Source organism: Drosophila santomea, chromosome 3L (assembly GCF_016746245.2).
Source record: "Drosophila santomea strain STO CAGO 1482 chromosome 3L, Prin_Dsan_1.1, whole genome shotgun sequence".
NCBI lineage: Eukaryota > Metazoa > Arthropoda > Insecta > Diptera > Drosophilidae > Drosophila > Drosophila santomea.
Window position 1 is genome coordinate 19,922,399 of NC_053018.2, and position 16,526 is coordinate 19,938,924.

The 16,526-nt window shown below is 44.7% G+C and overlaps 1 protein-coding gene across 2 annotated transcripts; it reads left to right on the forward strand.

Moving 5' to 3' along the window:
• The first annotated feature begins 468 nt into the window (after positions 1-468).
• Positions 469-3,572, forward strand: LOC120449611 (zygotic gap protein knirps). 2 transcript variants are annotated; one of them, XM_039632180.2, is made up of 3 exons: positions 469-784; positions 1,536-1,613; positions 1,848-3,572. In XM_039632180.2, exons 2-3 carry the CDS (start codon positions 1,536-1,538, stop codon positions 3,057-3,059), a joined length of 1,290 nt encoding a protein of 429 aa, XP_039488114.1. In that variant the 5' UTR covers positions 469-784; the 3' UTR covers positions 3,060-3,572. The 2 variants fall into 2 exon arrangements, with proteins under 2 accessions (XP_039488114.1, XP_039488113.1); XM_039632179.2 differs by lacking the exon at positions 469-784 and adding an exon at positions 1,247-1,434.
• The last annotated feature ends 12,954 nt before the right edge of the window (positions 3,573-16,526 follow it).

Here is a 16,526-nt window from a genome sequence, read left to right on the forward strand (position 1 = left end):
CGGCTCCGCCCATGCCAAAAAATGAGCAGCTGTTAAAAATGAAGTCAACGGCTGAGTTGAGGTGGTGTGTGTGGTGTTCGAGTGAGTGAGAAATCCAGCCGCCCTTAGCACGCGAGTATCTTTAATAAATAAACGAATAACGAATAATATCAGGGCCATGCAAATAGCCCGATTACAGGGGACTCAAAATCGAGAGAAAGAGCGCGAGATCTGAAATGAGTGAGTGGTTTTCTATTCATTCACTAACAGAGCGCTAACATTCTGCTAACATTTCGCTCAATGGGGGTTTGAGCTCAATGCGCATGTGTGCGTGCTCGATCGCTCTCTCACTCGATCCGAGTCTTAAAGGTGGTGGTTTTAGCCGTGATTTATCAGAGAGCTGGGGCTGAAAACTGGTAAGTCTGCTTTTGTGTGAGTGCGAGTACATAAGCCAAAGAGTTCGGCCAGTAGGCGAAACACAGAAACGCTTCTTGCCAGTCGAACCTCTCAGCCAGAAATCAGTCGTCAGCTAGTAGCCGAAGTGTCAGTTACACACATCGAGGGTTCCCAACCGCGTTGCTTCGACGATCAAACCACACATCATATCGTATTGAAAATTGTAATCAAAGTGCTGAAAACCTGAATCACACAGACTGATTGAAAAGTGCTTGCAAACCCCCGAAAAAACAACACACACAAACTGCCAAAGTGAGAAAACGTGCAGCAACGATCGCGAATCGCTGCAATTAAAAAGTCGTCATAAACCTAGTGCCCATCCAACAACAAATAAAAAAAAAACAAAAAGGTAAGTTCTGAGTGAGGGAGACAACATGAGATCAAAGTCAATTCACGGTTTTTGTTTTTGGGTCGCGGCCGTCGGCAAATTTTACGATCCCTTGTGCACTACTTTTATTTTTTACTGTTTCTCGCGAAAAACTAACGGCCACATTTCCACCTTCTCCCTATTTTTTTGCGGCCCGAGGCCGCGGGAAAAAAATCACAATTTTCATAAGCCGAATTTTCTATTTTTCTATTTTTTGTTTGACTCGGGAAAAATCGGCGTGAGTTTTTATGGCCGAACGTCAAGGTCTGGACTGCTGGACTGCTGCTGCATTTTTTTAGGGAACACTGCGTTCGCAGCACTCGTAATGACTTCGAATAAAAAAGAAAATCTACCTAAGTTTTATGACTGGACAGCGCGAAAAAAAATGAAAATGAACGCATAGGGTTGCATAATCCGGCAGCTTAAGTTTTTTGGCCTGTTGTGATCATAAAAAACGCCCATCCTGTCTAGTTTTCCTCAGTTTCCTATATATATCCTGGGCCGCCTAGAGCTCAGCATCAGTTGCTCAGCAGCATTCCAAGCGAACAGATCATACAGCAGATCCTCACAGCGATCGTGAGAAAATCACACAAAATTCCTACAAATATCATTCCAAAATGGTGTTCAACTTGGTTAGTGTCCAGAACCGTTCGCCTCACTGTGGATTACACATTTAACTCTCGACCAGTGGATTAAACCCTTACTAACGCGGGATTTCCTTACTCTCTTCCAGATGAACCAGACATGCAAAGTGTGCGGTGAGCCGGCGGCGGGCTTCCATTTTGGCGCCTTCACCTGCGAGGGCTGCAAGGTAAGTTGTGTCTCCTAAAAAATCCATTGACAAATGAATCAGCAGAAGGTATTCCGAAGGCCCCAAGGGGTTAGGGAATTACTTCTTGTAAATACATATTCAACGAACAGGCAATCGGCGATTGAAATCGCTGTGTATAACTGTTGCCCTAAGTTTCTTGAATGAATTTCTGCACTTCCTTTAATCAGTTGCCTACCATTTAACTAACCCACATTCTTGCCTTCTCCATTGCAGTCCTTCTTCGGCCGATCGTACAACAACATCAGCACCATCAGCGAGTGCAAGAACGAGGGCAAGTGCATCATCGACAAGAAGAACCGCACCACCTGCAAGGCGTGCCGCTTGAGGAAGTGCTACAACGTGGGCATGTCGAAGGGAGGATCCCGCTACGGACGTCGCTCCAACTGGTTCAAGATCCACTGCCTGCTGCAGGAGCACGAACAGGCCGCCGCAGCGGCGGGCAAGGCGCCTCCAACAGCGGGTGGCGTATCGGTGGGTGGTGCCCCGTCGGCCTCCTCCCCGGTGGGCTCGCCACACACACCCGGATTCGGAGACATGGCCGCCCATCTGCACCACCATCATCAGCAGCAGCAACAGCAGGTGCCGCGTCATCCACATATGCCTCTGCTGGGCTATCCCAGCTATCTGCCCGATCCATCCGCCGCCCTGCCCTTCTTCAGCATGATGGGTGGTGTGCCGCACCAGTCGCCCTTCCAGCTGCCCCCGCACCTCCTCTTCCCCGGCTACCACGCCAGTGCTGCCGCTGCAGCGGCTTCTGCTGCGGATGCCGCTTACCGCCAGGAGATGTACAAGCACCGCCAGAGCGTGGATTCCGTTGAGTCGCAGAACCGCTTCAGTCCCGCCAGCCAGCCACCAGTGGTGCAGCCCACCTCCTCGGCCCGCCAGTCGCCCATCGATGTCTGCTTGGAGGAGGACGTTCAGTCCGTGCATAGCCATCAGTCATCCGCAAGCCTCCTGCACCCCATTGCCATCCGAGCCACGCCTACCACTCCTACGACTAGCAGCAGCCCCCTGAGTTTCGCGGCCAAGATGCAGAGCTTGTCGCCCGTTTCGGTGTGCTCCATTGGAGGCGAAACCACCAGCGTTGCGCCAGTGCATCCCCCCACTGCTTCCGCCCAAGAAGGACCAATGGATCTGAGCATGAAGACCTCAAGGAGCTCCGTGCACAGCTTCAACGACAGCGGCTCCGAGGATCACGAAGTGGAGGCGGCTCCGCGCCGGAAGTTCTACCAACTGGAGGCCGAGTGCCTGACCACCAGCAGCAACAGTTCCTCCCACTCCGGCGCCCACTCACCGAACACCACCACCACCCATGCAGAAGTCAAGCGGCAGAAGTTGGGTGGTGCAGAGGCCACTCACTTCGGTGGCTTCGCGGTGGCCCACAATGCGGCTAGTGCCATGAGGGGAATATTCGTGTGTGTCTAAGTACACGGCGAAAAAAACCAGTGGGAGGAGTCGCCCCAAAAAGCCTCGTTGTTTATTTTTTGTTACTTGAGGAATATGTAAATTTATTCGTGTGCTCGCTCACACTTAGGGAAGTGGAAAGAGATAGGGACAGACAGGTTTGCTGGAAAGAGACAGCTTGACCAGGTAGTTGCATTGCACACGCACACATACGCCTATACACCATCACCATCGCACACGCACACACACTCACCTATTGAGCTCAGATCCAAAAATTATTTTTATGAAAACGTTAAAATTGTAAATATATCTTTGAGCTTGTTTGCAATTGTATTTTAAAGTTAGCCGGCGGTAGAGCCGTAGAAGTAGTAATCATTCCCACCCTCCAAATGCTATTGTAAATACAAATTGTTAAGTCTAAGAATGATCTTTATTGTCTCTAAGTATTTTATTCTATTTTGTCCTAGTTATGGTATGTCTAAATATTGGCATTTAGTTTTATACAAAGAAAAATAAAAACTATTAAAAATTAAACTTTTGTGGTTCCTAATTCCTTTGGTACATTTTGGTATTTCAGGACTTCCTAATTTAATTCACAGAATTATTCTCAGCAAATACATTTTCGAAGTATTTACTTACGGATAATTGAACTAAATTCTGTACAATTTGGACTTGGCACTCATTAATTCAAAGACACGGTTTACTTACGGTGTTATTTTCATTGCTTTCATTTTAGTTGTGACTTCATTGCTAAATGTATTTAAATTACAAAACATGCAGTTTTAATAACCCATTTAAAAAATACTCTAACACTGTTCGTACCTTAAAGTCAACTAACTTCTCTGGGTTTTATACCGCGACTTAACCACATTATTATGGACCATATGCCCGGTGAAAACTATCTTTCGGATGTATCTGCTAGCTGTCAGCAAAGTTTGTCGGCTACCGCACATTCCTATAGGATCAAAGCCAATAAATTATTTACGTATTCAGCTACCGCTCTTGTTTCAAAATCAGTTCTGTGCGGACATGCGAGCATACGAGTATATCTATCTGATCGGCGGTGTCTTTGGCTCGATATTCGATTAACCACGGGCCAAATGGGCGTGGCCTGTCAATGGCAACACCAAACAAAGACGGAAAACAAATGCTTTGGCATAAATTCAATCAACATTCGGTTGCAAGTCGATCGGCGATGGCCGATAATAAAACCGATATAGCAGCCGTTAAGTGCTTTGCGCAGCCTGGCCATTGCAATCGCGATTGCTGTAAGGCAGTTGAGTAGTAAATTAAAAATGCCACAAATGTTACGCACAGAAATTCGATGCTAGGCCCCCTACGCCCCATGTTTTATATGCTGCGGTCATGAGCATTAGGCCTATGGTGTACCTCCTCCGATATGGGCCGACTCGATATCTCCGGCAGTGGCGATTCTGCCTTCTGCCTGGCAATGCGACCACGTGCTGCTTCAAATAATAAACTTTATATTAACACATACAAAAGTCATACGCCCCGTTGATGGCCAGAATTTTAATCACTTAATTAGGCGGCTGACTGGCCGATCGGGCCGCACTTTGTTTATGGCCCGACGGACGGCCTGACTGACTGACTGACTGACTGACTGACTGCCTTATCCACCCGATGATGAATGGGACAGTCGACCGCGGCACGAGAACTATGCAGGATCCCCGGCTTTCTTGGATGCAAAATGTCGTAGTGCTCGACATTGGCTGCGTCAAAAGTAATGCCCATGAGGCGTCAGTGACAATAAACCATCCGTGTGGGATTGGAACGCATTGGGCCGAATCGGAGAGATGGGCGAACAGCATATCATCAATATGCATGATGGGGCCTATATATGGGCTAAAAGGGGAGGAGGGGCGGTTAGATGAGCAGCGCACGCCATTGTATCGCGGACGATCGCATTCCGACGTGTGTTTTGTCGTCATTGTTTCTAAATTTATTTTTATAGTTTATTAAAGAGTCATAGTAAAATGAGCCACACGAAATAAAATAAATACAATAAACCCAAGCCATGGGAGTCAATATACTCTTAATCGGGTTTCACATAAAATTAAAACAGCAAGTCCAAATTTATTAGTTGAGTATGAAAATAATATGCCCGCTCATTTTCGCGCACTAATATTATACAAATGCTGTTTAAGGCACCGAACTTCATTTGATTCCTTTTGCTTAATAGAGCTAACTAATAAAAAGTTCTAAATTAAGATCATTTAAGATGATATTTATATCATATATATCTCATTTAACGAACTTCTAGGCTGGATTTAACGTTTAGATATGACGTCACGTCAAGTTCGCTTCCTAAGTCTTTTGTTTAGCATTTGATAAAATTCATGGAACAAGTTCAGCTCTCTTTGTGACTGTTGATAAGCACACGCCCTCAATAATAACAATGCTTACGGCTAATTTGAGTATTTTTGAGCCCGATGCCAGGGTATATCGATATCATATATGATATCGTTGCCCAAGACTTTCGTTTTTTGGGTTCACCTGGCTGTCAAACTGAAAAAGTGGTTCATTTGCCTCGTCGCCCAAATCTCTCCAATCAAAAACCCATTTAGACAAGAAAGACAAGAGAGGAATGAGACAAGCGGAGGGAAATAAAATCGATTCAGCATTAAAATGGCCTGAAAGTATAACATTTCAAAATTTTATTGACTGTCAAAATGCAGGCGCCAATCGAAAATGTCCGCAGACAAGCGGGCTAGATCAAGTTACCTGGCGCCAAAGGGGACTTTCAAGATGCTTTATTGACCCCATGTTGTGTGTCCATGTGTGTGAGTGTGCTTGTCTGGTGATCTATGATAGATGCAATACTAATGGAGTTCGTGGCGATATGGGCAAAGACTCGGACTTGAAGTGAGACTCGGGCTGAGCACATCTTTAAAAATAGTTCAAGACAAGCACCTGCAAATGCCTTTTTCTACGGGTATTCGCATTTAATTATTTATCACCGTTCGCAATGCTAATGCTCCGTCGGTTAAGGCTTTCAAATTAATGCATGCAAGACATATATAATACGCGCGCAGTAAGAACATGTTTATTAAATTAAATAATTGCAGCCCGAGTGAAGTGGCATCGCGCTGAAAAAATAAATTCCCAATTTGCATTCGATCGCTGACAATGGAATTGAAGAAACAATATAGAAAAAAATCGCAGATATTATTGACACATTATATAGTGGAAACATGTCTTTAATGAGAAATTATGCAAAGATTTGCATAAAATTTTGTTAAAGGCAAGTCAGCAATCTGAACAGAGTCAATGCCTCAACCGCTTTTGCGTCCGGTAGCGGCCTTAATTACCGCCGAGATTCTCTAGAGGGTAAGGGGCGTGTTCGTAGACTCGCAACTCGCAACTCGCTGACAAATAGTCAAAACAAACTATGACATACCGCATCATATTTATATCTTCAGCTGCCAGTTGGACTGAAGAGCCGAGATCATTAACTTTCAAGGAGTCGTGGATTGAGGAAGCAAAACTAAAACTTATATTAATAGTGGCTCTGGTACCGAAAGATTGTTCTAGTACTGCTAAACTGTATATTGCAACATTTACTTCTTTAATTCTGTATATTAAGAGAGTTGCAATTAATGAACTGCGATGTGTTGCACTTTCCACTTGACCTCAGCTGTGAACTCTTACTCCATCTTCTTTTCCTTAAACGTATTCCGACTGCATTGCAGTGCTATCCCAAGATCCGATCGGATGACGGACAGTTCCATTGTTCTTCCACCCAGCAAGACATTAACCCACTTAATGTAGCCGGGGAGAACGCAGAGGCCGAGTTGGGCAATCACATGGCACACTGCCAATCGGAGGCTCATCTTTATTGATTTGGATTCCGCCGCCACCACCTTTAACCCCCTTTTCAGCTGGACTTACGGACGCATCGAATGGAAAAACAAACTTCGAGCTTTGGGGGCGCTTGGCTCACACGAGATCGGAGTTGGCCGAAAGGGATTCTTGGCCCGGAGTTGGCTTAAAACTGGCGCTGGTAATTAGTGATCTGGTGCACTTGATATGCACCTTAATTTAAACATTTCGTACACACCCAGCCGGGGCACGCATTCTGATTTTTCCTCCTCCTTTACTTTGTATATATTTCTTGCATCCGACTGGAGGCCCTTCCTCTGATTCCTTGGGGTCTCATCTTGGTCCACGGACAAGTTTTGCGTGTAGCGCATGCCGTTCGCTTGTTTCTGACCCATTCCCATTCCCATTCCCAGTCTTATTCTCATTCTCATTCTCATTCTGGTGCCTTTGGTTTTGGCTGTGCTTTTCCATTGCCATTCCCTTCGCGCGCCGTGTTCTCGTTTAAACGTTTATTTAACTTAAACGAACTTTGCGTGTCGATTAAAGTGCTGCGATTAAGGTACGGGCTGATCCGGTCTTCTGGTATCTGTTTCAATCCTTTTTTTTTGTTTTTGGTGACCACTTGTCTTGGGGTATATTGCCTCAAGGGGGTTCAACGATCAAGTTAGGTCATACAACTTGACTTTATTAGTGTCATAGTGAGTGAAAAGATTTTATTGCGCCCTTCCATATATCATTAATACAAAGATGAGCCGAAATCGGTATAAATATGTCAGTTATGTACTTGAATTAGCTTAAACTTAGCTGAATCGTAATTTCAAAATAAGCCAATGAAATTGATTAAAATGAGTTCTGAGAATATATGAATAAGTGTAGGGTAACTGCCTCGACCATCAGTTGCTTTTCGAGCATTCCTTTGCAGGTCTTTCAAATGATTCCTTCGCTTTTCGAGGCGCATGCGTGTCCAGTGAACTTACAGGTCAAGCATACGCATGCCAACGATAAAGTTGAGGTTGCATTGCCAGTGAAATGATCATGATGAGAGCGGGCAAGAGGACCAGCATCATCATCACCAACATCATCACCAACATCATCACCAGTTTGACCTAACCCAGACACGGTTACAGCTGCATAAATCCTTTCGTGGACTTTCTCTCTGGGGCCTGCTTCTTTACGACAAATTTGCCCATTGTTCTGCTCTGGCCTCCTGATGATGTCCTTTTGTCTTCGCCTTCGGTGTGTTTGGCCCCCGACAGCGTGCCTCTCTCCACCAGCAAGGTCCCATATCCACCGAGCACCGACGACCGAGGACCGAACTCGGAGGACCGCACACCACAATCCACAATATTAATTTGTGCAGCCAGCACCTCGAACATTTACGAGGACAAAACGCCTAACGAACTCCAGCTCAAATCAACTCAGAGGCCTGATCCTTATCGCGAGAAGAACACTTAAAAAAATTGCATCAATAACTTGAGGTAAAACTAAATATATTATTAGTACAGTTACAGTGTTCTATCAGAAGGCTTACGACAAATTGTTTGCAATAACGTATGACAGTCACCCTAAAACCTGTGACGCTAATTCATAAACGTATAATAATTAAATTTAATATGTAGTGGTTTGCTTACCCTTAACCCTTAACTATTGTGATAAAAGTACATTATGAATGTAGAATATTTAGGATTTTTCCACTTTTTTGAGTGTATATGACCTATCCGGTTGCCTGATTATTGGTTGTTGTCTTTTAGTGCCTCGTCTTATCTTGTTACCCTTATTTATTTTTGAAAAACGAAATTAGATTTAAAGGTCTGCGTGAGGCTGGGCCACAAGTGATTTTGATAGCTCGTAAAGAAGTCAAAAAGTCAAAATTTTTAGTGGGAAAACCCACGATGCGATGCACGTATCGTTGTATCGTTGAGTATCGACCACCGCAGCAGGAGCTCTAGCTGCAACCGATGGAGTGGAGACAGGGAATTTATGTTACAGCTCGTTAAATTAGTCTAATGGGGCAAAGCCAGCTGTCCAGTGCTTGGTGGCTCTGTTCTAGGCCAGGCCTAGCTGTGGAAAGGGTTGACATCATTAGGACGGATCTCGATCTAGCTTTGGGCCACCAAAACAACCACAACACCAGTGCTTCGATTGCAACGTGTGCGACCTTCTTGGGTGCCATTCCTCAGCGCATTTCCACCGATGCCTCCTTTTTGGAACTGCGAACTGCAGAATCGCTGCACTTCAAGCCAGCAATCACCTGAGCTGACACTTAAGGCTTCTTCAGCAGCTAGCAACACTTATGCGAACGGTCGCCGGGTTATTGTGTGGTTAACTGATACGCTTAGTGCACGTATTAACCCAGAACCACTCTGCACCCCGCACTCCGCACTCGATCGCTCCGGCTTCTGCAGTTGCTGGAGCAGTGTCACTGTCAATGTCATTTTACCCCGGCAGAGCTATACCCATGGCCAGACCCAGAGCCAGACCCATACCCATACCCATACCCATAGCTGTAGCCATAGCCATACCCTCGTGGAGACCCAGTCGCAGTCCCAGATCCAAGTCGAAGAGCCAGACTCACAGGCAGGCCGTGCACTTGGCTCAAACTCAAGCTCAAGCTCAAGTCTTTTGCCTGCTAAAAGATCGTGTGATCCATTACCAAACGTGCGCGATCGTTTGCGCCTGTGTTTAGTGATATTTATTTATTTTTTTCGGTGGGCCACATACTCTGCGAAATGAGGCAAGTCGATTATCGCAAGACGGTGGGAAACTATTTGGAAGTGCATCAACGGGATCGCCATTTGCATACACATACACATCCACATAAAGTGGCACAGTCTTACTTTATTTTAAAATCACACATTTGATCTTGGGAATGCTTCTTCAATTTACAGGAATATATTCTTAAATCCTCATACAAAAACCAAACAATTCAAATTAGAAAAAATATATGGAATTATTGGCAGGCTGATGCAAGTTACGGTACAACCCTTTGCTGCAGAGCATTCATAGTTCGTGTCACCGCTTTCCTGCGCCCTTTTCCTTGGTTTATTTTTCCGATTTCTTCACAACTCTTCTGCATTGCACCTTCTACTTTTTGCATTGACATTTGGTAAATATTGCCAAGGTCCGCACACCATTGAGCAGCAGTTGCCGTTGAAGACGTGACTCCATAACTGGTGGCTTTAACTGCTCGGGTGTTGAGCCTGGTGGTGACTATGACTTGATTTGATTTTCATACGGACTATTTTTGCTTTTTCGTGGCTTTCGCAACCTTCTCCTCCAGGGGCTGAGCCACTCAATCAAGCCGCCTTTTGGTTCCAGCTTGTTTGTCTAGCGCACTTCTCCGCTCACACCATCACCACCACCACCACCACCACCATCATCGAAGGATGATGGTATGGAGTGGGTTAAGATGGCACGGTTTGCTGTGAGACCTTTATGGTACCTGTTCCCGGGCCACAGCATCCATCTCGCGCTCCTCCACATTCTAATTAACTGCTCTAGCTGGGCAGCACAGAATGCAGAGCAGCGTTTTGTTTGCTGGCTTTTAAGTTTTTAGACCGACCGTTTTTATGACACTCAAAGTGACCGACGAGCGACGGGCGACGCACAATGCACTCCTTTCATGGCCTTGTTAGGCGGGATTCGTTCATCCCTTTGGGCCCTCTTTCCCCTTTCCCCTTCCCCCTTTCCAGAGTACTGACCGCCGCCTGTTCGGCTTATTAGAACGGCCCTTTGGGGAAGGAGGTGGTTTCAGCTGGGTGTTGCATTGTTTGCCGACCATTTGAATAGGACCCTATGCTAGTGACGAGTTCACACCACTCACGGCAAAGGTTGGCTTATGCTAAAGGGATTTCGCACTGAGAAAAATGTATTAAGATGCCATTTCTAGATAAAATAAACGAGATCAAAGGATGATTCTTATCTACTTCCCTTCAATAATAATGATCTCTTAATGTATTTATATTATTTCATGCAATATAGGATTTCATAATAAGAGCAATATATATTTTAAGGCCAAGTTTTTTTCTATGTGTAACTTCACGCTGGCCAAACGCCTCCAACCCTTTAAGGCGGTCAGTTGAAAAAGCCAAAGGAAAACCCTTTTGGGCCGCGATCTATTTGACAAATGCAAACAATATCGTTCTGACCGCTTTCCAGTTAAAACAGTTTTTGTTTTCCCCCTATTTTTTTGGCTTGTTATTAGAACACTTTTCCCAAAAGGCCACTTAGGCACGAAACGAATCAGTTCCCCACCTCCTACTCCAACTCTAACTCCAACTCCAACTCCGTGTAAATTTCCATTTCCATTTCCCACTGCATCAGCAAGAGCAACAGCAACAGCAACATCATCTGCATCAGCATCTCATCTCTCACATCTCCCTCGGCTGCGTTATGATGTAATATGGCTTTTTGACTTTTGTAGACATGATAAAATACAAAACGTTGCGTGGCTGTTATATTGGCTAATGGCCGCGGCCTTTTAGACCATTTCAGAGTGGACTTGGACAGAGGCAGAGGCAGGGGCAGAGGCAGAGGATGAGGTGTCAGGGAATCGACTTCAATGAATGGCCCGCTTTGGGGCGGCCGGAGATCAAAGAGCTCTTGTTCTGGTTCTCGGTTCTCGGTTCTCGGTTCTCGGTCCTCGGCCTTTGGTCTTCGTCTTTATTGACCGTGGTCCAAGTGCCCGATGTGTCCGTGCATTTGTAGCTGCAGTTAGTGCTGCTCAAGACACATTGGGATTGGGCAAGTGGCTGTGGACTCATCATCATTGCGGCGACCACGGCGATGATGATGTTTGGCTTTGCTCGTCTCTGTCTGTGATGCTAAGCCTTTTGCAATTGCAATTGCCATTGAGCGTAATGCAACTGGCCAGGGCTAAACTCATTTGCATAATTCACGCAAAAGTCGCGCAGAAACAAAAGCCGAACTCTAGGGTACTCTTGAAGGTACTCTTGGCTTGGAGGAGGTGTTAATTGTAATATTTTGTGGATAAAACAACATTTTGTTGTTAAAATTGTTATTATCTTACCTTAGTTATTATAGATAGCCAATGGTTTTGTCAATAGATTTTCAGTCAAAAATGGTTATAAGAAATCTGAGTTAATCCAATTTTTTTTGGGTGTTCTTGTTCTAATACTATGATAAAGCCTAAGCTAGTGAAATTTAAGAACTGTCTCCTGAGTCACTCCTCAGTTCGAACTCAGAACTTGGCTTCGTGGAATATTTATAGTACCCTTTTTGCCAGATCGGACGCACTATCGAGCCGCGCCCTTAGCCATTCTGCTGTTTAAGTACTTTTCGCCGTTTGTGCCCTGGGCATGTCTAGAAGTTGGCCACTCCATCATTTGGCCATCATTTGTATGCGGGGATGTGCCCGGTGACATGTGCTTTATATATAATTTAGAGTTGCTGCCACCGTTGCAGGTCCCATCCGATCCGATTCAATCCGATGCGATGCGATGGGTCGTGCCTTTATCCGTGCCTTGGTAGCGTGCCAATAAACGCGTCTCTTTCGCTGGAATCGTCGTTGTTCAGCCGACTCATTTCCGCAATAAAGTCGCTGGTCGCTGGTCATTGGCATCCTAGTTTTATGTCCAGCCATTATCAATGGGATCACAAATATCGAAAGCATTTAAACAGGTGCAAAATCAGTAGCCGCCGTCGATACCCGATATCTCCCATGTCGAGGTCCGAGATGCCAAATACGTAGCAAGTTGTTGCTGTTGATGTTGCTGCTGTTGTGAAGATATTGTAGCTGCGTCTGATGTTGCCACCGATGTTGGTGCTGTTGTTTTGGACTGGCCTGTGAAATGCGTGCAACGCGAATCGAGAAGACATCGAAACAATGAGAAGCTGCTACCGGTGCTCCTCACTTACAAGGCAATTAAATGCCAGGCATAACAATCTTTTGGGGTAACCCTTGAGAATCGAGCGCTTTCCAATGATCCAGGGTTAGCGGTGGCCCCGTGACACGATCAAGGCGTAGCCCAAAATCAAAATCAAAAATATTCTGCCACCTTAAATAAACTAGAATTGTGACTTATACAAATGCATGATGGTCGCTACAGAGCAGCTTCTACTTTCAAACTCAAAATAAGTTCTGGGTAAGCTGTAGGTAAACATATGTAGTATGTAGTTAATTGCTTAGTTTAACGCTAGTTTTCTTTTTAATTGACTACTCGTGAGTCGTGCCTGTAGACCCATCTCGAACAGCCAGTTTCTCCAGTGACTCTCACCTCGAGAGTCAGCCCCTCGGCGGCTCCTTCACCTGGGGGCCTTATCAAATGCGGTCTATCGGTTTCACATTGCCATTTGACAAACACAATTAAAAACGATTTAAGAAAGTAAAATGTTTAGCGAGTGTGAATGGGAACACAGCCAGCATTTTTCGTCGTACCTAAAAGCCAAATCGATCCCCTCATACCCCATATCCCCCTTAGCCACCGTAGCCCCCGACAATGTTAATTAGCCTACGGTAGGCGCCAGTCTATAGCCGACAGTAGCGAAACATTTTGTTGTCGTCGCTTTTGTACAATTAAAACGTGATCAGGCTCCGGACAGGCAGCTACAAATTTGTCGAACACGCAAAATGGTCTTCCAGGCCGTGTAAATGCGTGCCATCCTCCCGTAGACCAAATAGTATTGCATTTAATTTTGGTTTCAGTTTCGGTTTCGGTTTGGGATTGGGGATTGGGGATTTGGATTTGGTGTTGGTGTTGGTTTTGTATTGAGTCTCGCTCGGTTTCGATTCCGATTCGATTCCCAGACATAGCCCTAAAAAAGAAACTAGTTTTGCATACATAAACATGGTCTGTCTGCACTACTTCCCTTCGGGATTGCCTCTTGTCTGGGGATAGCTGGACTTGGACTTGTACTTGGCCTCCCTCCCACTCCACTCCAGACCAACTGAGCTCTGAAAAGTGAACCAAAAACCAAAAAACCAGACGGGAGACGACGACAAATCCGAGACGAGTGGCGTCAGTGCAGGCCATGTTTATGAATTGTTAAACGCCGCTGCATTACCCGAGAAGCAAACAAAAGGAAAGCAAGTGACATGCACAATAGCGCCAGGGATGTGGAAATCCATTATTGGCTATGGGAACCAAAGTATTTCAGAAAAATATGGCTTTCTTCGAAGTTTATGATATAGAAGTAGTCTATGAAGCCTTCCCCAAAATATATGTACATTCAACATAATTGCATCTCTTGTAAAATTATATCTTCATTTATAGAGTTTCTTTAAGGAGTTCATTATATTCCTATAATAAATATAATAACATTCTGAAAATAATATTTAATATTTTATTAAGTTTTTAAAGAAGTCAAGTTCTTATACGTTTGATAACAAGGCAGGCGTTAATTATCCTAGTAACTATCGGTTACTAGAAAAACCATTTTCCATCCCTGGGCTCCATGCACTTGTCAGCCAGGCATTTGTCTTTCCATATTCTTTATTAGCTTTTTATTGCAACCAATATTTGTTAGGGCCAAGAGAGCAAAAAGGGCGGGAGCAGCTAGAGCTGGAGCTGGAGCTGATGGCCAGGCTAGCCCGACCAAATGTCACCACATCCGGCCCGAGCAGCGAACTGAATTAGTATTCTAAGTCAACAGCAGGCTGCCGAGTTGCTGATGACTTGACCATGGTTGTCTATGACGGGTAAAAACGAATCGAGCGAACAAAAAAGTGCCAGCAGTTGGTCGACAAATGCTGCACTTGCCCCGGGGAAAAAGTCTCTGTCCTCCTGCAATTGCCTTGATTTCGTATGCATGTGTGCGTTATCATTAATATTTCTTCTGCCTCTGCAAGGGCCATCCATTTGTATACCTCAATAAATTTATGGCCATTGACAATCAGTTAAGACAATCGGATATCTAGGGTAATAATTTCTAATAGTGGGGAGAGTCTCCAGTCACTACAGCTGGTGAATGACGGCCGAACAATGCATTAATATCGAACCCTTTTGCTTTCCCGGTGAGGATGCATCTCGGTGTTTTTATTCGGTTTCCCGATCTGGAAGGAAGTCGACCTGTGTGCTTCCGCTCCGGAGACAAATTGTAGCACATGTTATCGAGGTCTGGCCTCAGGTGAAGACTAATGAGAACCAGCTAGATATTTCCCAGAAATCTTGGAGCATAAGCACTGGGGTTGTATTAAATCGATCAGTGTCAGATATCTTTGAATAACGATTTCGAACATTTCTGCCATTGATTTAGGTATGCGTTTCTGAATAAAAATGTTCTTGTAAACATAAGAGTTTAGGTTTTTTAAAGAAATAGTCCTTAATCACCGTTAGGGAATAGCTAAGGACTCTGAGATAGAATGCAACATATCTTGTACTCTTTGTCTACACTGTGGACAATTCTCGTCAAGGCCATCCGTCTAATTTGTTCTTTGTTTTTTTATGCGTGTGCTTGATTAATTTGCCGCCCGTCAAGACATGGAAAATTATTCCAGCCTTGACAGCAAATCTGCAGAAAATTGTATTGAAAAACATGAAAATTAACCCAGAAAAGTTTCGCCGCTACTCAACAATAAGACAAAAGAATACGTCGCCAGCTCGCTGGGCAGTATTCTTCTAGCAATCTGCCGAAGCTATATCTCAAGCTATAGTGTGTTGTGTGGAGCTGTGTGGTTGTCACTGTTACAGTCGTCGTCCACCAGAGTCATGCTCATGTGCTTAAGTTCAATGAGTCGAACGGTATAAGAAATAATAAGAGGCACAGCCAGAAGTGTGCCAGCGGGGGGAGATATGTAGGTATACTTATGTAGAAGTAGGGGTATAAGTATTTTATGATGCAACCTGTATCTGCAAGGTTTTTCCTATGCATTTATTAAACGCGAGGAAGGTCGCCGGCATTAAGTCAGGCAACCAATTTCACCCACTAAACTCAGGCACACGACCAAGAGGCCAAAAACTTGACAGTCTTTGACAATTGCCAGAGACACCAGCTCCGTATATATCTCCGATCTTGAGCCTCCCCCGTCTGGGGGCCGCCAATTACAAGCTGGCTATAGTTGGCTGAGTTGGTTGAGTTGGCTGAGTTGGTTGAGTTGGACTGAGTTGTGTGATTTTCAGTGACACAGAAAACTGAAATTGTTCATTGTTCGAGAGCTGTTCGAGAGCTCGTTAATGACTTGCTCCCCATATATACCCGTGCACGTATATAGGTATATATATAGATTTCAGGGTTAAGTTGGGGAAGTTATTATTATTGTCGACGCTTCAGTAACTTTTGCCAAAGCTCCACATTGAACAATTATTATCGAAATTAATTGCCTTAAGCCGGTGTCCCCCTTTGGCATATTGTCAAAGTTATTTTCCGAAAACTGGCCGAGCGTTTTATTTTAATCATCGGCGATCTGCCAGCCAGGCAATTGTGTTAAGGTAAAGGCCCCGCATTATTTCATCTACATATTTATAGCGCACATTTTAAGCCCCAGAAATTCCACAATTAATCATCGAAAAAAACCCATGTGCTTTCAAAACTCTAATTCTAAGAGCAAGAGACCCTAGTCTGATTCGGTTTGTTTTCTTTTCCGCTTTTTTGCGGTCACCGATTTGTTTATCCAAGTATTTGGCGAGTTTCAATGAAGAGGAGGCCTTTTGGGGAATTGTGCGTAAGCGCGGTGTCTTTGGGGCAGGCTTA